This window comes from Nannobrachium achirus (assembly GCF_963921795.1).
Source record: "Nannobrachium achirus genome assembly, chromosome: 1".
Taxonomy (NCBI): domain Eukaryota; kingdom Metazoa; phylum Chordata; class Actinopteri; order Myctophiformes; family Myctophidae; genus Nannobrachium; species Nannobrachium achirus.
In genome coordinates, this window is record NC_137810.1 from 34,968,924 (window position 1) to 34,993,072 (window position 24,149).

Sequence of the window (24,149 nt, forward strand, 5' to 3'; positions counted from 1 at the left end):
TATGTTGTTTATCATACCCAATATTAACAGAATCAATTGAAAAATCTCTTTTATCAATTATTTGGGGTTTCAACGATGTACTGACAAATCTACTATTGAATTCATTGCAAACAGACCACTAGGGGGCGAGCCCAACTTGTTTGCGATGGTTTTTGAAAACCTTATACCCATTCCTTAACACCAAACTAAAAATCAAAAACTCTTCACCAAGTGCAGATTTATTATGATTTTTTACACATTAAAACCCAGTTTATAGGCATTTTCAGCTCCCGGCAGCCATCGTGGACGCCATCTTGAAAATGGTGCCTTTCCGGTAGTTACTTTTTCCAGAATTTTTAGTATGTTGTTTATCATACCCAATGGTAACAGAATCCATTGAAAAATCTCTTTCATCAATTATTTGGGGTTTGAACCATGTACTGACGTATCTAATATTTGATTCACTAGCCCTTACCCGTTCAAAGATATGAGCTCCAAAATGATGTGCAGTATGTGGGTTATGGGATGTGCACTGTGCACACAGTATATGAGGGATGGAAAGTAACTTTAACTGGTTTAATGGCTACAGAGATACTGCCCCCCCCCCCCCCCCCCAGGCCGCCCGCCCGCCCGCCTGCACACACACACACACACACCCCCCCCCGTGTGTGTGTGTGTGTGTGTGTGTGTGTGTGTGTGTGGGTTTGTGTGTGATTGTGCATGGCCTGAACAACAGCGCCCCTCCCTTAACATGTGTGGTCACAAAAGGTACTGTAGGCTAAATAGATATAGATACAGCATAAAAATGCGAATATACAGCATACGATTTGTGAAAGTGACAAACGGGCTTCACAGTTATGTCAGGTGTGTTCATATGCTGATGGTGATGCGATTTCAGATCAATTGCTCGAGCCACCGAGGAGAAACGCTGGGACAGACAGACACTCACTCACTCACTCACTCAGTCAGACATTCGCAAAATTATAGTATAGATTGCAAACAGACCACTAGGGGGCGAGCCCAACTTGTTTGCGATGGTTTTTGAAAACCTTATACCCATACCTAACACCATACCAAAAATCAGAAACTCTTCACCAAGTGCACCAAATTGATGATTTTTGACCAGTTTGGCCTCAGCTAAAATAGGTTATTGCGAGTGTGGTTTCCTATTTATAGTCTGGATCTCCGCAGAGGACGCACCATGAAAACTGAAAACAGCGCTTGCGCCTTGCTTCACTGGCTGGCGCAAGTAAATATGTCAGTAAGGTTAAACCCTTTGGAAGACTGCTACAGTCAAAACATTGTTTATTTAAATAAATCATATGCATCGTGGCTGAAGAGCTGTGCGGCCTCTTTCTTTTCAGCCATCATTATCTGCATGGTCAGCACCTCACCAACCTAGGTGTGCGCTCCTCCCATTGTGCTTTCCTCATATCTGCCCTGTGCAAGCCTAAAAGGCAGAAATAAAATGTCTTCATATGTTCCAGTGTTCAACACCAAAAAACACAATGAAGTCGTTAATCGCAATTATTTGTGTGACAAATGTTGTAATTAGAGGTTCATTGTATTTGTATTCAGACAGAATAGGGAAGTGAGGCTAGAGAGGAGCTAGATTCAAACCTACACTGCAGTAGGACCTCAACTCATTCAACCAGCAGTATGCCCCTGAAAGCTAGTTTATTCTGTAAAAAATAAACAAACTGCAAATGAATAAATTATTGACTGAACTCTGAAATTGGACAAAAAGTTCAGTTTCCAGTCTTGTTTATATGGCGTGCATGCTTAATTACATAGTGCACAGTTGATGTTGACAGGAAAGATGGTAGAGAGAGCGCGGGTGATATATGGCAGAGGATGCAAGCTCACAGCATCACACATGGTGTGTGCGCGGGCGTGTGTGTGTGTGTATGTATGTGTGTGTGCGTATGTGTGTCAGCCCATGATGCCACGTTGTGCCCCGAATGGAAATATACAGACCAGGGAAAATTAGAGCACAGAATGAAGGCTGGAAATGGAAATCTCGCATTAGACACCAAAGAGTGGTGTAGCAAAAAATCACACCCGTGTGAACTGAGCGGTGGTTTACCCCCCCCCCCCTTCCCCCCTGTGTGTGTGTGTGTGTGTGTGTGTGTGTGTGTGTGTGTGTGCGCGTGCGTGTGTGTGTGTGTGCCTGGTCTGGCCTGGCCTGAACAACAGCGCCCCTCCCTTAACATGTGTGGTCATAAAAGGTACTGCAGGCTTGCAGGCTACATACAGACACACACGCACACACACACATACACACACGGCCACGTATAGGAGACGGTGTAACCACCGCTCAAAAACAAAAGATGGATAGAATAGAAACTCAATTGTGAGAATTTTTTGGAAATAATAATAATGATAATAATGTATTATTAGTCATTAATAATGACTGAACATGACCAAAGAAAGGGACGCGAGGTTGAATGTGGTTAACACAGTACCGTTGTAGCAGTACACCTCTACCTCTAATGTTCACCTGTTCAGAAGCTTACATGACCTCCGTGACCTTAGGTCAGTGTTTCTCAACTAGATGGTCGGGGGTCACATCCAGGTCACTAGATGTTTTCCCAGGGTCAGACACATTACAACGAGCTGTATAGGAATATTGCTTTTAACACATATGGTGCCAACCCCGAGTTTCCCGAGTTTGTATTGGTACTAGTGCTGTGCCAACCCCGAGTTTCCCGAGTTTGGGCCGTTTTTGAAAAAAAAAATAATAATTTTTTTTTCAAAAAAAATTTTTTAAATTTTTTTTTTTGGACCTCCAGAAATGTATTAGGCATGGTCGCGATCGCGAAATTGCATGTTTAACTCCCATACCAACCCATTCTTTCAAACATGGCAGCCATGTTTGTTTACATCTGAAGAAAACATAATGGCTGATAAATCATGAATGCCTGAACGGATTTCCAAGCGGATTTTTTTGTTTGAAAGCTGTGAACAGCATCTACACACGTGGTGCATCATCTAGGCATGGGCGTGCACTTTTTACACACTTGCACAATTACATGGAAGTCTATGGTAACCATGGCAACGCGAGACATTGAAGAGAAAAAATCATTGCAACATAAGTGAAGATAGATAGCTCGTTAGGCATTTATTTGTATCCCTTTGAAGAGAGTCAGATTTAGCAGCACGGCAGTAAGCATGAAACACAGGATAGTTACAGGTAAGAAATGGAGAGATAGGGCTGTCACGATATGACATTTTACATGACGATTAATTGTCACTCAAATAATTGCGATTAACGATTTAATTGTGTGTTTGTCGTTGATAATTACATTTCTGTTTGGCTTTTACGCTTTGAAGATGCACATGGCAGATATGACACTTAACCTAAATACACAAAGAAATTACTGAAATATTTGACAACTTACTACTTAAAAAAGAACATTGATAGTGGAAATAGCCGATCTACAAGCTCACAACGTGTCGGGATGCGACGCGTTATGAGCTTGTAGATCGGCTATTTCCACTATTTTTGAAAATGTATGAACATTTTTCAACATTCACGATTATGACGATTATGACAAAATAATTGTGATTATGTCAAATAATTGTGATTATGTCAAATAATTGCGATTAGACGATTATGTAATAATTGTGACAGCCCTAGATACAACTAAAAATATAATAAAGACATCATAGAATTTGATGTTTTGGTTTCGTGCTCAGGGCTTGACATGAAAAGGTTGGAGCACCACTGATATAGAAACGTACATTTTTCAGAAAACCTTTAGGATTTAGAAGACATTAATCGACCTCGGGTCTTAAATTGGTTAAATCAGTGCAAAACCAGCTGAACCATTGTTCTGTGTCCTACATAGCATGGTGAGGGACTGCCACCAGCCAGAAGCCAAATGCTGGTCAATTGTGGCTGTCTGCTGGTTAAGATTTTTCTGCGCTGCCTGCCAGACGCCTTGGCACGTGATCAAAACAATTTTGGGCAATCCTGTTCTACTGCACAAAAAAATCGAGTTGGTTGGCAAAACATTGGTGAAAGTGGCTTTAGAATTTTAGGGTACATCGAGTCATTGTGGCCGGTGGGGAAAACAGTTGGCATTCTTTGGCTCTGGCAAAAGCAGCCAAACTCCTCCATCCATCCATTCATTCATCCATTCACATTGGGTTGAATCTTGTTCAAACTAGAAAATAAAGAAAGAAAGATCAAAGCATCAACTCATGAAAAAGGGGAAGGAAATAGAAACAAAAAAAAAATCCCATTAGTCAAAACATTGAATAAGATATAAAATGTAATGAGATTTGAAATCACATTTCACACAACCAGTTTGGTGTGTGTGTGTGTGTGTGTGTGTGTGTGTGTGTGTGTGTGTGTGTGTGTGTGTGTGTGTGTGTGTGTGTGTGTGTGTGTGTGCGTGTGCGCGCGTTCATGTTTAACCCTCCATGATGTTTCTTTCACTAAACTGAACCTCCCAGCACAGACACAAAGTGTGTGATGTTAATTAGATCTGCAGAGAATGAAGAAACCTCTATCAGACACACGCACGTACGCACAGTCGCACACACACACCGCCTGGCCAGTCTCCGGACGTAAACGGAACACGTGCATGCTCACGTGCTCACGCAAGCCGTTGCATTTGCATAAACAAAGCACATGATCATGCACTTAAAGAACACATGATAAACATTACCATAAAGAGGTGTTTTAGCAAAAAGATATTGCATTTGCACAAAGAGTGGCTGCCAACAGCTTCACTGGCTCTAAACGGGGACCAACAGCTCCCCCTGCTGCCTAAACAAGGGTCGTGTTTGGTGTGACTTTACTGCAGCTCATTTCATGCCTGGCTGCTTACCCTCTCTTGTCTTTTGCATCACTACTAAGATGCACACTTTTCAATGTGTCTTCCAGTAGCTTATGTGAAGTTTCTCTCTCCCTGTGTCTCAATGTGTCTTCCAGTAGCTTATGTGAAGTTTCTCTCTCCCTGTCTCTCAATGTGTCTTCCAGTAGCTTATGTGAAGTTTCTCTCTCCCTGTGTCTCAATGTGTCTTCCAGTAGCTTATGTGAAGTTTCTCTCTCCCTGTGTCTCAATGTGTCTTCCAGTAGCTTATGTGAAGTTTCTCTCTCCCTGTCTCTCAATGTGTCTTCCAGTAGCTTATGTGAAGTTTCTCTCTCCCTGTGTCTCAATGTGTCTTCCAGTAGCTTATGTGAAGTTTCTCTCTCCCTGTCTCTCCTACCAATTCAATTCAATTCAATTCAATTCAATTACCACATAGTGTGTACATACATATTGGCAGTGGTTCCCAATTTTTTTTAGATCAATTAGATGTTTGCCGGGGACACAAACTAGTGAAAATGGCAAATCTACAAGCGCATTGTGAGCTTGTAGATCCGCTTTTAGATCCGTTATTTAGATTTTTATGGCATTTCTTAGAAGTGTTTGTTAAAGCTCAAGGTGTGCTACTGTATGATCAGAATATATATATACCGTGTATATATATATATATATATATATATATATATATATATATATATATATATATAGTGTACTCGTCTCGTATATAAGATGTAACAATTTAAATCTTGAATCTTTCACACCATCCAGATCAACGTGCTGCAATCCAAGAGAAGATCGGAAATCCTCAAATCGGTAAGACACGTTTCCGTCATGCCTTCCATGTCTGTCCAAAAGACCAGTCAGGGTCGAGGTACGAACTATTCCACAATCTCCGAATGCTATATAGAGTCTGGAAGAGCAGCTCCCGAACGGCGAGTATCGGAAGTAGCCACTGCTGCACTGAACTGTAGTCCCATTGGAAACATAACAGAAACACAATAGCTCAGACAAAGTAATTCGAGCTGCCTATTATTGTTATGAGTGTATAGTTTATGAAACGTTTGAAAACATCATGAAGGTGACACCAATAACACCAGAGAAAGACAAAATAAAGCTCCCAGAAATGTTGAAAGGAGACATAACGCTTCCAGTAGGACATGTTATTGCTACTGCACTAAGGGAGCGGTTGCGTCACATCCGCTTTATCTCGCACTCACCGTTTCTATTTCCGTCTGCCAGACTGTATGCCGGGAGCATTTGACCAAATCGCGGAGGCAACAGTCTGGCCACGCGAGACTAGGGTCGAGGCAACGGCCATATTTATTTTGGAATAAAAACAAGATTTGTTCTGTCAATCACAGATGCTGTCCTTCATGTATGCCCACCTGACCTTCTTCCATCAAGGCTATGACCTCTTCAGTGAACTCCAACCCCTCATGAAGCAGCTAGGAGGACAGGTAACAACATGACACAACACTACACATAATAACCATGATACACCAGTGCTTCTCAACCCCCTAAAATAATCATATTTGGACCGGGGAACACCCACCCTGACAAGCACTTGGACTGTAGGAGTTGATCGGATTACATTTAGTTTGACTGATAAATTTGTGAAAATAGATGATCTACAATCTCACAAGATCAGCTTCTTTTCATTATTTGACCATTTGTGCCAAATGTTTGACCAGTTTTTATAATAGTTTGTTGATTACCCCCCCCCCCCCCCCAAAAAAAAAAGTTTCTTGAAATACTAATCGTCAATCCAGATATATTAAATTGTGCTTGCTGTTTTGACAGGTAGCCAGCTTGCCTTTGTACCCCCAAAGAGTATAGTGTGGGCTTATGGACAGATGTAATTCTTTAAATGTATTGTGTGCACACACACGCACACACAGTCACACATGCACTCACCCACCCAATCATCCACTCGCTCATATTCTTCATGGTCATTGTACTTGCACACATGGGTATCCACTACGCTCAGACACTCTGTCACGCCCTCTGCCCCCCTCATTCACACGTGAACATCGCACTCTGTTCAGCTTTATAGTTGACACATCACTTGTTCAGCTTTATCGTTGACACATCACTTGTTTCAAGACAGATTTCCTCTTCTTAAATGTCTTTGTACACACTCCCTTTCTCTTTTACACGAGTACTGCAGCTCCCACTCCCTGGTCGCCACCAGGGATTTCCGTCTCTTTGTACCCATAGCCGGCATTTATTTTAGATCAATGTAAATTTGGAAGAAGAAAGTGTGGCGGTGGGGTTGACAGTCCCTGGCACTGTACAGTGCTGGCTTGTAAAGTGCATTCTCCCGCTAGTGCTGCCAATTTCCGAGGGCGATTGAGAAGACGAACTGTGAGATATTTTCCTTCCGCTCGTCAGTGCCCGACTCTGCTGAATGCTGTGCAATTAAAGACAAATAAAAGCTGTTAAGTCACAGCTAAGTAGGATGATCTGGCAAGCTCCTACGATTTTCCGAAGCGTGTGAGACAGCAGCCGGTGAATGGGTAATGGTTATGGAAAGATAGACATGTGGAGGGAGGCTGGAGATTGTTTGGCACTAGATGTCACAAACTAAATGAACACGGTGCGGTGCATGGTTCTGCACTAGGGAAATAGACTAGCCTATGGCAGTAGGAGCAGTAAGAATGCTCTCTTTTGCAATGAGAATTGATCATAATCACATTAAGCACAACAAGCACAACGGTTAATTGTTGGGCTGTAATGTATCCTGTCTTATTGTTGTATAAGGAATGGATAATGTAGGGTTGTCAATCAGTTGTTAACTGACCACGTCTGTGAGGTCCCTTGTTATCTAAAAATCAATAAATCTTAATTGCCAGGATGAAGACCATTGACATATGGCGTAGGCTATCAATGATCAAAAGGAAAGGACACTAGTTGATATGAGGAAAAAGAAAAGTTATCAAAAAGCATCAATGTCACATGACAAAGTGCGCACAAATCTTTGCTTCTGGCAGTCCCTGGAACAAAATATTTTGAGGTGGGGGTCTGTGGCCAAATACATGTAATTTTGGGGGTCCTTGAAATGAAAAAGTTTGAGAACCACTGAAAATTACAACATGGGCTTTTCTGAAAAAGGTTAGGCTTTAGAAGACCTCAGGTCTTAATGGGTTAAAGTGAGTAGGGTAGCAATCACATCACGTCATTTACCACATCATGATTCTGTGGTCATTGTAATTTCTCAAAGCAACACTCGGTTTTCCACGAACAATTCTCCAATCACACAGTTGCAGCCATTTGGGGGCCTGACAATGGCGGTTGCGTCTGTGGAAGGAAGGCGAGTACGTTTCTAAACAATTTGTGTGAAAGGCAAGAAGCACATCAAACAGTAGTGAGCAGAAGTGGGACTTTCCCCCCCATTATCAGACAAAAGGTTATTTGCAAAAAATACTACAAGTTACTCTCTCTTCCTTTCTCTCTCTTTCCCGTTTGCTCTCTCTCTGTCTCTCTTTATTTCTATCTCATCTTTTTCAATCTCTTTTGCTCTCACTCTCTCTGTCTCTCGCTCTGTCATCCATTTGCACGTGTATTAAATCCCCACATGCTCGGACGGCGCACGTGACAGACCCAGACATATAACATCCTCATGAATGATATTGTTTCTTTCATTGGAAACATAAACAGACACAAAGCTATATATACATCGCATAAGAATTATATAATTGTGTTTATATGTGTTATACATAAATATTTTCCTATGTGTGTTATATGTCTTTGCCAATGGTGCTTCAGCTCAGGTTAGAGGCATTGTTTCAGACCGCTGACCAGTGACCACTCTCTTGGACTTGTACACAAACCCACTGTAGTTTACACACGCAATTAATTCTGTCCTGCATTTGTTCGCTACTTTTGTGTCTCTCTGTGTTTGTGCATTGCGTGCATGGCTTGTCCAGTGCTGGAAAAAGTAGACATTTCTTTATTTATGTAAAAGTATCAATACCGCAATGAAGAAATAGTCTGTTACAAGTAAATGTCTGTCTGTGTCCGAAAGTATTGGCATCAAAATATACTTAAAGTACCAAAAATAAAAGTACTCATTATGCAGGAGGTCAGATGTATAAATTGTAAAAATCCTTTGAAAATAGCAGATCTACAAGCTTACACCGCGTTGCTTTGTGACACACTGTGAACTTGTAGATCAGCTATTCTCAAATAGCCAAAGTGTGTGCGTGCGTGTGTGTGTGTGTATGTACAGCATACTGCCATTTTTTTTTCTTTTTTTAGTAATAATAATTATACAAATCTACAGTAACTAGTAACTAGTTTTCAAATGATTCGTTTTTCAAATGATTATAGTGGAGTAAAAGGAACATCTGAAGTACTCCAGTAAAGAAGAAATACCTTAGTTTACTTTCCACCAATGATGTCTTCATGGTGCGTCTCTAGTTGCACAGTCACTGCTGTGGTAAACAGGGCTCTTTACAGTGGGTCAAATAAAGCAGCATCTGCAGGATGATTATTATCATACAGATAGACCCGCAGCTCACTAGGAGGCTGGAATGAGGAAGAACCCAGAGGGCTGGAAAAGGGAGTTCCCACCGTGGTGGTGGGACTCACAGGGTGCACAGCACAGTATACAGTACAGTATACAGTACAGTATGGTCAGCTGAGAGACCGCAGCGCTGCCGGGAAGACATACAGATGATTATTACACTTCATGTAGAGACCGATCTACAGAGAGAGGCAGGAGGGCTGGCAGAAGAGTATGAGATGAGAGAGAACACCACTAAGAAGAAGATCTGAGGAAGAATTTAGGAGAAGAACTTAAAATGCTTTGAAGATTGAGGGTGGACATTTCTGGAACCATCACAAGATCGAGGGACAGGAACAAGCACGTGATGAGAGTAGAGTGGATCCACTTCACAAAGGAGATCTTAAGAGGGGATATAGATTGATTAGGTTGATTGATTCGTAAATATAAATAGATGTTTCTTCAAAACGCAGCAGAGCCGATTTACCGAGATAACCGGTGTTAAGGATGTTGCTCAGAGGTGAAATTGACCAAAACAGAAATAGTATTCGAAAGAATGAGGAGACACATTAGATAACATATCTTAGTAGCGAGGGAGTCAAGGGCTGCCAGAGTTGTCTATAAGTGATAGAAGTTCGGGTATACAGTAGTTGGCGATTTAAGTGATTTGTCTTTTGAGGATTGCTTTTTGTAAGGCCGTCGCTTTGAGCGACAAAGGCTGTGAGAAAGGTAGAGGGAAGAACAGAAGAGACTGCTGGGGGAGAAGGAGACCTTTTTCCAGAACTAAGACGCGAGAGAGAGGCGACTGTGTGCCTGAAGCTGACAGCTGAAGGAGAGGACGGAGCTCCTTGGTGTCCTCTCCGTCATGAAGCTGAAACGGGTGGAGAGGCTCTGTAGGGATGTGTGGAGGAGCTGCCAACAGGTCTGTGTAACACTGGTATGGACAGATGGACCTAGGAACGGGGTGCATGCTGGGAAATTAACATCAGCAACTAGACAGATGTTTAAATTGCTTGTGGGTCGTACATGTGTTCACTCTCAAACCCCCAAGCCATTAGCCACACACCTGTGTGTTATAGGTTACGTGTATGTATGCAGTAAAAAGACCTTGTTGTCTGCAAATTGTGCGATTGAACTCTTGAAGTTAAAGCGTAGATTTTTGAACATAATATCTTGGTCACTCGCCAATGTGTTTAAATAGGAGTGTTGCAGGAGGTGTTCTTTTAGTTCTATTTAGATTCAATTGTTTCAAGTACGATTTTGTGCATTTGTAACAGGACCAATCGATGCATCATATTTATCCATTTAATATGCTGAGAAGGAACCAGATCTACAGTATGAACCAGAAAGCTATATTGGGACACTGTAAATGATAGAGAACTTCAGTAATTACTGGATCAGAGAGTCTTTCTGCAATTTCAGCCGGTATCATGAGGTCCAGTATGAACCATGTGTCCAGAAAAAAAATGCAAGCTATTTTAATCATGGCTTTCCATGTTAACTTTATGATTCATGTTAAGCATGCTGCTTGTTCCCGAAAGAATAGATTTTGTCGCAAGATAAAAATATTCAAGTGAGTGCATGGTTCCATGCCACTGTGTCACCCAGGGCACAACACTTACATACAAACATACTGTAAACATAGAAGCAATGGAAACAGTAATATGTGGTCACGTCACATCCATGCAAATACTGTAGGTTTACGGACTTATGCGACTTACCTGTTTAACCGCAACACTTATTGTAATTTAGCATCATGGAATTCCAGTAGTACAGTAAAAGAGAGAAAATTACATTTGCATTGACATTTTCTTATTACAATTTAGGCATTTAGCAGACACACTTAATCCAGAGCGATGTACAGTAAGCAAGGACAACACAAGGTGCATATAAATAGTAATCTATGGTCATAGGTATAGCAAGAACCATCAGTCTAACAGTAGAAATAAATTAAAAAATCAATAATCTGTACATTGAAACTTATGTTATCCAGAGTGTAGAATACACCTCAGTTCCTGGGTCAACCGATTTACCAGCAACCAACAATGTGGGGTACAAAGGTGACAGTTTTAGCTTGTGTCTCCTGTGATCTAGGGCGGGAAATGATTGACCACTGGAGAACAGCCAGGTATACCTCTTACGACCTCCAATGTTCATAACTCTTATTACTCTACCCTAAATGAGTAGATTTTCATCTACAATGCCCTCCCATGCATGCACATGCAAACATGTAAATATATCTTCCAGTGACCTTTAACTAGATCTGCATTGGAGCCTTTATAAGAAAATGCTGATTTAGGCCATCTGACCACTTAGCATGGCAGCCGAAAGAGTGTGTTTATTGTAATTGATCTATTGTGGGGGCTGGATCAATGGAACTAACCTAGTATACTTTACATTCTTATTTATCGGTATTACAATGAAAACACATTTTCAGTGTTTTAAAGAAAACTTAAAAATGACTAAAATGTGTACCAGTATTTACATAATATTTTTAATATGTATATGTTATATTATAAAATGTTAGTGTTTTGCAAATTATTTGGGGGCTCAAATAACCAACCAGTGGGCCCCGGCCGCTGACTTAGAGATACATTAAACTGTCAATGGTCACTCTCTGCTTACATAATCTGTAGAGAATAATGTAAAATAGTGTTGATAAGAACATAATGACGTTACAGGCAGGCTGAGTCATTATCAGAGTATCTGTTTTTGACTGGAATTCTAGGACACACACACACACACACACACACACACACACACACACACACACACACACACACACACACACACACACACACACACACACACACACACACACACACACACACACTACCTACAGATAGTAAGAGATAGAGAGGTACAGGACTGGTTGTTGGGGAAGAGGGACAGGGGGGAAAGAAAACATTTCCCATCAGATGTTATCAGTGTTCTACGCTGCCCGCCCACTTCCCGCTCAAACACAACAAACACACACACAGTTATTTGGACCGCGGGTGTTCTAAGTTTGCACGTTTTGGCTCCATGCTATTTATTACTTTTTATGTGAAATGAGTGTGATTGTGATGTTGAAGAAGAGCTTAATGTCATCATCAAGGGTCACATGATTAAATAAGAAATGTAACAATCTAAAAAAAATGCAGGCTAGCTAAATTACTTAGTTAAACACCTTTAAGTAAAGTATTTTTAAGTAGAGCAAAGTGAGATGCCAGCAATTTATGTTCATTGACATTTTTATCCAACAATGTACAACACCCTATAGTAAAGCAGTGTGTCTCAACCAACAGTTTGGTTTCCAACTTGATGGTTCAGTGCAAAATGTGGGCTCCCAGTGTGAAACGTCAATGAGCACTAAAGCTACTAGTCTAGTGTTACTTACAGCAGTGGTTCTCAACCTGTGGGTCGGGACTCCCAGGGCGGTCCCCAAGATGATTAACTTGTTGTGCAACATTGTTTTCTCACTGAACAGTAAACAAACAAAAAGTTTGTAAAGTTTAAGTGTATAGACTGAGGGTATATTCACATTTCTAAAGTGACAATTTAGGGACATTTTAAACCTCTAAAATGACAAATTAAACATTGGCCAAATTGTCAAATAATAGAGGCAGAAATTGTGCAAATAGCCGATCTACATGCTCGTTGTGAGCTTTTAGATCTGCTATTTTCACAAAGGAACTGTGTTATACAAAATGTAATCCCTCAACTCTTAGTGCTCGTCAGGGTGGGGGGGGGGGGGGGGGGGGGGGGTGTTAAAATATGATTATTTTGTGGGTCAAACTGCCTGAAAAGGTTGAGAACCAATGACTTACAGTATTATGGCTGGTTGGGGGTAGCCTGGGGCCAGCCTATATACAATGCAGCTAACTAGTAACTGCGTATAGATCCCCTCCATGTTTTAACCATAGGTTTTAACATGTGTGGGGATGAAGTCTAGCTCCAGCTAGGCTAGGTTGGGGGTGTAGTGGCTGAAGACTGTTTGGGGTGAAGACCTTGTCCAATGACTTTTGTCTTCTGCTCTGATGCTGCTGTCCACATGGTTTCTGGGGGTGCTGCTGAGGACGTTTGGTGAATTAACCTTTTTTTATTTTTACAATGTAAGTGTGTGTAGTATTTCTTAGAGCAGTGGTTCTCAACCTTTATAGTCTCTGACCCACCCGTAATAATCATATTTAAACTGGGGACCCCCCAACCCTGATAAGCACGGAATGTAGGAGTTGAGGCATTACATCATTTTTTAGTTTGACTCGGTTCCACAGATACAAATTGTGAAAATAGACGATCTACAAGCTCACAACGCCTCGCACCGCCTATTTCTTATATTATTATTTGACTATTTGGCTAATGTTTGACCAGTTTTTATACTATAGTTAAAACTTATTTTCTTTTTTCTTTTTTTGTTGGGTATTAAAATGGTCTTAAAAGTCCTTAAATTGTCACTTCAATGTCTGGGGACGCCCTCCCAAAAAAACAATAATCACATGGACCCACAGGTTGAGAACCAGTGTCTTAGAGGATAGGACTCTATTGGATCGTGTGATCCCTTTGATTTAGCTGCTATTGGTGTGGCCTTGTTGTACAGTATGTTAGTCCCGGATGGTTGTTTAATTTCCGTAGGTTAGTCTGTTTTCTTATTGCCTTAGCATCAAATGTTGCTGTAGCTAGAAGGTCAAGTTTTCTTTTGTGGTTTGCTGAATTCTATGCTGATCCATGTTGCCTGCCAGATATCTGTCTAATTCCTTTATATTATAAAACATTTAACTTTTTTGGTGCCATGATTTTTTCTCTTCAATATCCCGCGATGCCATGGTCTCCATAGACTTCCATGTAATTTATAGTGCACGGATCGTGCACGCCCATGCCTAGATGATGCACCACGTGTGTGCCCACTGTTCACAGCTTTCAAACAAAAAAAATCCGCTTGGAAATCCGTTCAGGCATTCATGATTTATCAGCCATTATGTTTTCTTCAGATGTAAACAAACATGGCTGCCATGTTTGAAAGAATGGGTTGGTATGGGGGTTAAACATGCAATTTCGCGATCGCGATCATGCCTAACACATTTCTGGAGGTCCAAAAAACATTTTTGAAAAAAAAGAAATTGAAAAAAAAAAAAGTTTTTTTTTTCTTCAAAAACGGCCCAAACTCGGGAAACTCGGGGTTGGCACAGCGGTGGTACCAATACAAACTCGGGAAACTCGGGGTTGGCACCATATGTGTTAATATAAAGTGCCTTTCAAAATATAGTTATTTAAGGTGTTGTCACTAAGTACAAGATACTATCTGTACCTGGCAAATAAATAAACCAGTTCACACCAGTACTGACATATAGCCATGTAGAATCAATAGTGAAGGTTCAGGAGGAACTACTCCACACAACAGTGGTTCTCAAACATTTTTATGACAAGAACGCCCAAATTGATACATATTTGGCCCTCATTGAAAAGATATTGTGCCATAGTTAAAAAGGCGATAAGACGAAGCAATGGAGAGGTCATAAGTGTGTGCTTGAACATTTTACTGTACTCTGACTGTGTGCACGTGCATGCACGTTCATGCATACATGTAAATGTGTTCCTCCTCTTTACCTCCCACTTCCAGTGACCTTTAACTAGATAGAGATCCTTCTGCATTGAAGCCTTTATAAGAAAAACGCTGATTTAGGTCATTTTGTACCAGCAAAAAAAACATCAGTCACAGACTACAATTTCACTGCAGTAAGGCAAACACACACAAATCACACACACACACACACACACACACACACACACACACACACACACACACACACACACACACTTTAACCCATTATGAGGCCGATTCTAAAAACGCCTTCCAAATCCTAAACTAGGTTTTTGAAAAAACGTCTATTTTTGATTAAAACATGTTTACTCATGTTGCTATAGGCGATATCGTTGTTGTCGGTGGGTATGCACATGCATAAAGTTCATGGCAAATCGAGTGGCAAAGTGAGTTTAACGTTGTTTAATGCAATCAGATAGGACTTTTCTGTTTGGATGTATGGGCTGTCAAGGACAGAAAGTAGTTTTTTGCCACTCAGTTGGCATTCTCGCATAACTTCCGGGTATGATGATGATGTCACGCGCATACCCTATATTTTCTTGGAATCTTGGAATGCCTGATTTATACTCTGCTGCGTGCCTATATCTACAAGCACACATTGATGAGAAAAAAAAAAAGAAAAAAGAAGACATACACATTTGAAACTTTCTGCTCCGAGCCCTAACCGCGACAATATAGTGTAACAAATAAAATGACACGGATGCTTTACCAGTTTTAAAAGTATGACAATGCTTTCCTGGTCTTATTGACCACTTCATTCCATTTAGGATCAGCTGGGAGTAACCTTTGTGTTCTTGTGCAGACGGGGGGAGTGTTACTCAGTTGTGGCAGAGAGGAGAATCCATCATCTCTCAATCCAATTTCACACATGATCAGGCTTTTGTAGCACAATCTATTTGGAAGAACAGGCTCATCCCTGTTCATCTGGCATACACATTGCTGAGTCCAGATTGGAAAACAGAGGCATCGGCAACACTATGGTGGCCTGAAGAAGCGGAAAACCATTTTTTTTGCAACAATGCCCCAATCACAATGATTCTCAACCTGCCTGGAGAACATGGGCACCCCAAATAATTGGCAAAATACTAAGATTCTAATAATAATTAAAGGAGTAGTTCTTCCCCAAAATTACTCATTTTCTATCCACTGCACGCCCCATGAAGCCTTGGATTCATGGAGGTTTTTCAGTTTTTGTCTCATTCCTAAGCCAACAATTTGATGACTTGTAGAAAGATGCTAATGTCTCTGGTAGGAGACTTGTGGAGTGTCCTACTTGAGACAATCTCTCTCCACACACACACACACACACACACACACACACACACACACACACACACACACACACAATAGCGATAGTCATCCTGTCGTATTCGGGTACATGATGTGACACATCTTATACTTTAGGTTGGCATCCTTTAGATGGGTTGCACTCGCTGTTGCACTAACTGTTGTGCAACAGCGAGGGTTGCACAACAGTTAGTGTTGCACTAACTGTTGCACTCGCTTCTCCTCATCTCCTTCCTTCATCTCAGGCTTCCTTCAGCATCAGTGTATGACAAGTAACGAATAATGTCATGAGTACTCTTAACTGAAAGTACAAGCATAAGGGATGAGGACAGAACGTGGAATGGAAGTGTGTAGAGACACCCAATACATCTGTTAACCCAGTGTGCATCGCTGTGAGCGTGAGTGTGTGATCATGTAGAGAGTAAGGATCCCAGAGCATGTTGTTTCAGTGCTGGTTGTGTGTGTGTTGCAGTTGGACCAGCTGGTGGTGGACGCAGCCAAGGAGAAGAGAGACATGGAACAGAAACACTCCACCATACAGCAAAAGGTACGCACGCACACACACACACACACACACACACACACACACACACACACACACACACACACACACACACACACACACACACACACACACACACACACACACACACACACACACAGTGTTGTCTCAGTGTTGTCTCTTCAACATCCCATGACTTTGACACACACAATCTTCATCACTGTAGACGGTCTCATTCTCTCTCTCACACACACACACGCTCACACTTGATTCGATTTGGTTTGATTTGATTACCTTATTTGCTTTGGCAATTCAGTTTTCAGCTTTCACACAGCTGCTGATGGCTGCTCAGATGTTGATGTTGAGCGATTGGGGAGGCGGGGCACAGTTAGCGGGTAAAGTGTCTTGCTCAGGGACACATCGTCAGAATGGACCCGGGGGTCGGGAGGCAAACCGGTGACCTCCTGATTACCAGAAGGCCCACTAAGCTACGGCCGCTAGCAGCTGCTGCTTATTCATAGACAGACACACACACACACACACACACACACACACACACACACACACACACACACACACACACACACACACACACACACACACACACACTTGCTGAACATGGCCTGCAGATGTCACGGTAATCCAGGATTCATCTCTGTGTCCAGCAGATCCCTTGAACCTCGGTCACAAAGCCTCTTCATATTGCACTCAGGCCTGTTCCCAATAAAAGTAGAGCTCTGCCACTCTACAGAGATTTAGTATTGCTTAACCCTCTGCCCCACAGCAAGCACCTCACTTGGTTTGCACACACCTGCCTCTAGCAGGACTTAAGCTCTGCCCCAGCGGTTCCCAAACTGGGGGCTCCAAAATTATTTTGGGGTGGTTATCAGATGATTAGCTTAATGTGCAACATACAGTATAAGTATGTGTATACAGGGTATCTGCACATTTCTAAAGTTACATTTTAATGACTTTTAAGACCTTTTTTTAATACCAAATTGAACAAATTGTCCAAAATTACGTAAGACAGAGGCACACAATGTGAAAATAGCGATTAATAATTGTCATTAATAACTCGGATTTGAGTAATGAGTGCCCTGGGAAGGGCCCGTCACACTACAGTGCACACCTCTCAGCTGTAAGGAGATCTCAACCCACAATGCACCATGCATTATTGAACGCTGACGGAAGCTCTCAAAACAAAACGTATGAGTTTCATTGGTCAACCGACTCTGGGGTGGCCCTTGACTCTGGCCTGAATCCAAACACCACAGTATTGGTTGGCAGAGTCATGCAAATTACCAGGAAGTGCATGGATAGGATGGAACAAAATGGAAAGAGTGGAATGGATATATGGCTCACTTTACACAGCAACGATCGTTGCTGCATTGTCACTTTTTATTCTGCATTTACATGGAGACGCATCAGTGATTGAAAACGCTGTAGTGTGCATGCCATGTGTCTAGTAGGTGGCGGTGATGCACTGCTAGATAGCCAGTGATGATGCACTTCTGTTCTACTTCATATCACAGCTGTTTGTTTACATTCACCAATGCAGCGTGGCTCTGCACCGTGAGCCAACGTGAGCCATGACATCAAACGCTTTGCGGATTCCCCCGTTTTACATGGAGACGTGGGGCGGAGCATCCTCAAAGATTTCCACTCTGAAAGGTTGTTTCACTTTTTTGCGGATTCAATCCCTGAAAACGGCGTTGTCATCTAAACGGACGGTATATCTGACATTTTATTTTGCCGGTATCTCTAGAGAGCGACCGAGTATTTCCCGGTGAACCTAAGCGCAACGGTGGGGGCTTGGGAGTGTGGGGAACACGCACCACTGACTATTGCTGATGATGGAGAGGTTAATTATATAGCTTAGCCTTTATGTATTGAGAATGAGAGGCACTCTTGCCGATTTAGTAAGAGACTCGTCGCCAATTGCAAGATATTTAAAAGTTATTTCGGCCGATGATATCCTTTTCTTACTATAAGGATTTATATTGTCTGTGTTATTTTTTACAACTACAATTATTCACGTGTGGTAAGATCGCGGTTCACTGGTTTTTAGTAGGCTATAGTGTAGGCTTAGAAGTTAGAAGCCTTTTTAGAAGTTAATTTAATGTTTTCCATTTAATGATTTCCTTTATCCTCATCTAATCTTGCGCTAATGCACGCAACTGTTTTTGCCATGTTTTAAGGCTGTGTAGGCCATAGATATAGGCCTATATATGGTGTAGGCTTTTCAGAAGTTAATTTAATGTTCTCCATTTAACGGTTTCCTTTATCGTCATCTTGCGCTAATGCACGCAACTGTTTTCGCCAGGTTTTAAGGTCTTATTTTAGTTGTTTCTCATAAGCTCGCAACCCTCCTTGCCCATCGGCCCCCACCTTTGCGCTTAGGTTCACCAGGAAATACTTGGTCGCCTCTAGAGACCGTCGCCGTGTAAAGGGTATCTATAGTTATAGGCGTTTTTTTCTTTTTTCTTTTTGAAAACTAAAACTTTAGAAGGCATCTTGTAGAATTGCCCTGCAGGTCTTAATAATGGTTTAGAAAAGTGCTGTATAAATGTTAGATATTATTGTTATTTCTATCCAGGGGACTTCACAGTGGCATGGTGTTATATGTCTCTGCTACGGGTGGAGATAATTATGGTGGTTGGTGGGTGTCGGTGTCCCTGAAATATCCATTGACACACACTGTGTGTCTATTAAAAGAGTCGAGATGCTGGGAGGTCATCAGACCTCCTGTCACTTCTACTGTCTCTATAAGGAGAGGTATAAATATTGTCAATATGACAACATCTGCCTCTCTGGATGCACAATATGTGGCTGCTGCTGCGTGCGTGTGTGCGTGCGTGCGTGCGCGCGCGATGCAGCCGCTTGTTCCCCAGCAGTTGCTTTTCTGAGATCTCGCTATCTTTTTCTATGTTTCCCTGCTCATCTTTCCCTCTCTCTGTGCTTTCTCATTGTGTTCTTTCTCTCTGTTCTTTTTTCTTTATCTCCCCCTGTCTGTTCACTCTCTCTCTGTCTCTCTTTCTCTCTCCCCACAGTGCCAATAGCCCTGCCAACTTCCTCCTGTCCTTCACCCCCCTCCACTCCAACCCCTCCGTCTTCATTGATGCTATTTTTACATCCTCTCTCTCCTTCTCCTCCTCTCTCTCTCCCTCTGTCTCTTTCATGCTGTTTGCTGTTTGTATACCAGCGGTCCTAACCACGACTCTCCTCTTCTTTTCCTCTTTCTCTTTTTCCTCTTTTCTTTCCAGGCTGCTCTGCAGGTAAGCTTTACATCTTCTTCTAATTCTTTTTGCGTTCCCTCCTTCTGTCCTGTGTGTGTGTGTGTGTGTGTGTGTGTGTGTGTGTGTGTGTGTGTGTGTGTGTGTGTGTGTGTGTGTGTGTGTGTGTGTGTGTGTGTGTGTGTGTGTGTGTGTGTGTGTGTGTGTGTGTGTGTGTGTGTGTGTGTGTGTGTGTGTGTGTGTGTGTGTGTGTGTGTGACAGTCATATTCACGGACATGGCTGGACTCCTGTACGTCAGCACACACACCGGTGTCTCACGCCCTGCATGTTACCACATTCAGAGAGAGAGAGTGTGTGTGTGTGTGTGTGTGTGAGTGAGACATCATGCATGTTGATATTCACACATCATGTGTGTGACTGAGCTCATTCATGCCATTCAGACTGCCATGAGCTTGTGCTTCCATGGATATGAGACTGAATCTTTTACATTTAGACTGCTGGTACAGCCCATGCTAACCGTGGATGGAGGAAGTGATACTGATAGTGATGTAAGCAACAAGAAACTACTGTATTGATAGTTAGTAACACAATTATTAATTATTTTTAGTAATTAAATATGTCTCACCGGCGGTCACCGCGATGTAACGCAATGTGAGTACACAACATGGACACGTGACATAATGTTGAGCAGCTCCATGCTCACAGTCACATCTGTCTGTGTAGCGAGCGTCATTCACACCACCTGTCTGACTGATCTCCTGACTTCAGTCGACTACAAGTCTGAAGACAACAAAGATTGGATTGTAGGTCCGCTTTAAACATGCCAGATTTCGCTGTGCCCAGAATGGTTGTGTGTAGGGAATGGTTGGTGTGTAGGGACTGAACATGCAACCTTTCAGTCACAGGATGGCCCCTATAGCTACTCAACCACTCTGCCTCCCTGAAGCCATGTAATGATTGGAGATCTTTGTGATTTGGACTGAAATGTCAAATCTTTCTAAAAACTCCTGCGAGCTAACATTAACATTTTTGATACCACAATTTAGTGGACTCGTTTTTGAGCTGAATTATTGTTATATAGTCCTGGAAATCGGATTAAATATTCTGGAAAAGTTTTGGAAAAGTTTTGGAAATTAATTGGTAAAGATGTGTGGGAACCCTGTATTTAGTTACTATAGCAGCGACAAGGACACAATCCCTGCGAACCTGTGCCCGGCCATGCTGGAGTCACCGCTGCCAGGAAATGGAACCCAGGCTTCAGCACCCGGATGCTCCTCCTGCTCCTCCGTTGTTGTCCTAAGGTTGTGTTTAGTATGCCCTCTTGTATCTGCATGTGTGAATTATTCAGCAGGCGGAGCAACAACCAGGGGTCTTAGTAGTGTCATAGTGACTCCTCAAGGGACCGCTTGTCACTTTGGGGTTTTTCTGCAGGATTAAACTAGAACGATTCAGTAGCTTTATATAAATCCTGTCATCGTGATATATAACGTTCAATTGAGTCACTTTAGTCTATAGCATAGGAAAGGGAGCGTAGTGTCACATTGTGTCAGTGTGGTTAAAGTCTGCAGAACAGTGCCCTATTTCAAGGGGGGGGGGGGGGGGTTGAGTGTGTGCTTCTTAAACAGAGCTGGTATAAATGTTTGATGCCCCCACGCTCCTCTGCTCGACTCGCTTGGTTACTTAAACCTCGTAGCAGCAGCCTGCAAAGCTAACACACACACACACACACACACACACACACACACACACACACACACGCACACAGTCCTCCCTACAATGCATTATATATGTACACGTATGTGTGTGTGTGTGTGTATATATATATACACAATATACACGTGCACACATACACACACTGTCCTATTGGATCCAGTGCAATCACAAGATGCAAAAACAACAACACACGCACACACACACACACACACACACACACACACACACACACACACACACACACACTGGTGACCTTCATTCAGAGCTGGTACCTCATCGGAGAGAGGAGGGGCCGATTGAAGGGGCACGTGTGACGGGAGTTAATGACAAGCACGCGCTCACAGACAGGAGGAGGTGAAGGATGTTTAGGAGAGCCGGCTATCTCAGTGTGACAGAGGCTGTCAGTGAGATGCTGCTACAGTACGCGACAGGTGGAGGTAGCTAACGGTCACGGCTAACACGCACCATGAGGATGAGGATTTTCAGTCGCTTCCACTATGTATGGTACCTGGTAAGTGGCCCAGGGACAGAGTGTGTGCATGTGTGTGTGAGGGGAAGAGATGTCTGCGCTGTGTGTGTGTGTGCACACTGCACAGCGGGCTGTGTGTTTGTGCACGTGTGGGGGTGTTTGTATTTATGTTTCTGCATGGGTGTGTATGTTTGCATCGGTGTGCACTTTTACACATTTCTAGGAGCTGTGCACCATCCGTACCACCTCTGTGTGTAAACAGTTTTCCCCAGTTCCTCCTGATAGCATCCAGTACATCTTGCCTCCCTCTCAGACTGTGTGTTGATCTCTTGCTGTGTGTGTGTGTGTGTGTGTGTGTGTGTGTGTGTGTGTGTGTGTGTGTGTGCGTGTGCGTGTGCGTGACTGACCTTTTAGGAGGTGACAGGGTTTGAGCCCTTTCCAGACGGACGGGGCTTTTGTGCTTGGAGGTCAACCTCTGTATGTAGATCCACTGTATCATTTTGTCCTTTGAGTTTCAGCTTTGCCCCTTTGTTTTTCCCCCACACTGCCCCGCATCCGCAAACTGACTCCACCGTTTGTTTGCCCAGTTGAACTCCTCAGTGCTTAGTTTAACTCTGAGACAATTAGACCCAAATCGACACCCGGGGGCGTCCACACAAGTGTTAAATGAACACCGAGGAGTTTTACTGTGTCTGAACTGTATTCTACTGGTTCATTGTGTGTGTTTTTGGAGCTGTGTGAAGCACAGGCTCCCTATACGTGGCCGTGTGGGTCTGTGTGTCTGTCTGTCTGTGTGTCTGTGTGTCTGTGTGTATGTAGCCTGAACTTCCTAAACTTCGGCACGCTACTAGTCCCACAGTTTAGCCACCACACACTCGCGCCATATGTCAAATCGACCGGCTTACTCGGGAATCGTGGGCTAGTAACTTGCTAAGAGAAAGGTTCAATAGTTTAATTGATATTAATTTATTAGTGAATTAATTTTCCCCATTGACTTATAATGGGAATCGCAAAAACTCACATTCAATTATTTGTCTCTCGCAAACCATAGGGGCTAGAGTTTCAAGACTTGGAGAGGAGGTTCATAATGATTTCAAGGATTAAATAAAAAATAATTGTGTCATTTGGCCGCATGGTGGCGCCATAACACCCCACTTTACGTTTTGGCCTGTAACTCTTGAACCGTAGGTCGGAAAATTAAAAATATTTTTTCCCTGGATTCCTTGGGTCATGACGCATCTCCCCATATAGGCCACGCCCATTTGCGCCATGATAGATTTTCCGCCATCTTGAATTTTCTCCAAAACACCCTTTTTCCTCCTTTTCCTACATATTTTCTTCAAATGTCACAAAAATCGGTACACATGATCCACACACACACACACACACACACACACACACACACACACACACACACACACACACACACACACACACACACACAGCTCCACTTCACACGGGTGTGATTTTTTCTCATTCTGAAGTGTTAATGTTGAAGCACGGTGTGATGCTTCAGTGGTTGTTGTGCTGCAGTTCACTGTGTCGGGCGGCACTAAGCTGTCTGTTTGGAGTAGGGATGGGATGATATGGAAATATGAAAAATAATTGCGATTAATGATCGCGATAATCAAAATATGCTTAAAACTTAGAATGCCGTTATTGTTAACCACTTGAACCTGCAGCATCCCTATTTGAGGGAAAGTTCTGCAAAAATAGACGATCTACAAGCTCACAACGCGTTTCAGCGGCTATTTTTGATCAAGTGAAATAAGATCTGAAATATATCAAGTAAGAGGGTTTAAGTGGAACTGAAATTGCAGTTCAACAAAAGCTAATTTGTCCTAGTGTGTGACAATCTCTGCGATACGATTATTGTGAGCGGTTTCTCATCACAATAAACGATTATCGTCCCATCGCTGATGGTGTGACGCTTCAGTGGTTGTTGCGCTGTGTGCGCTGGAGTGTGGAGTCGTGGTTTGCTGTCCCTCAATCGATTAGCGCTTTTTGATCTGTTGGATAATGAGATAACAGGCTTTTAACCATACAGTACTGTATGTGTT

At 42.5% G+C, this 24,149-nt stretch overlaps 1 protein-coding gene across 2 annotated transcripts in view; it reads left to right on the forward strand.

Annotated features, from left to right (window-relative positions):
- LOC308281346 (arf-GAP with coiled-coil, ANK repeat and PH domain-containing protein 2-like) overlaps positions 1–24,149 on the forward strand; it is a 112,167-nt gene that overhangs the window by 55,566 nt on the left and 32,452 nt on the right. For both annotated transcript variants that reach the window (XM_080721503.1, XM_080721504.1), the window contains exons 7-9: positions 5,568–5,612; positions 6,161–6,256; positions 16,644–16,718. In XM_080721503.1, the coding sequence (XP_080577629.1) occupies positions 5,568–5,612; positions 6,161–6,256; positions 16,644–16,718 (216 nt within the window). The remainder of the gene's footprint in view (positions 1–5,567; positions 5,613–6,160; positions 6,257–16,643; positions 16,719–24,149) is intronic.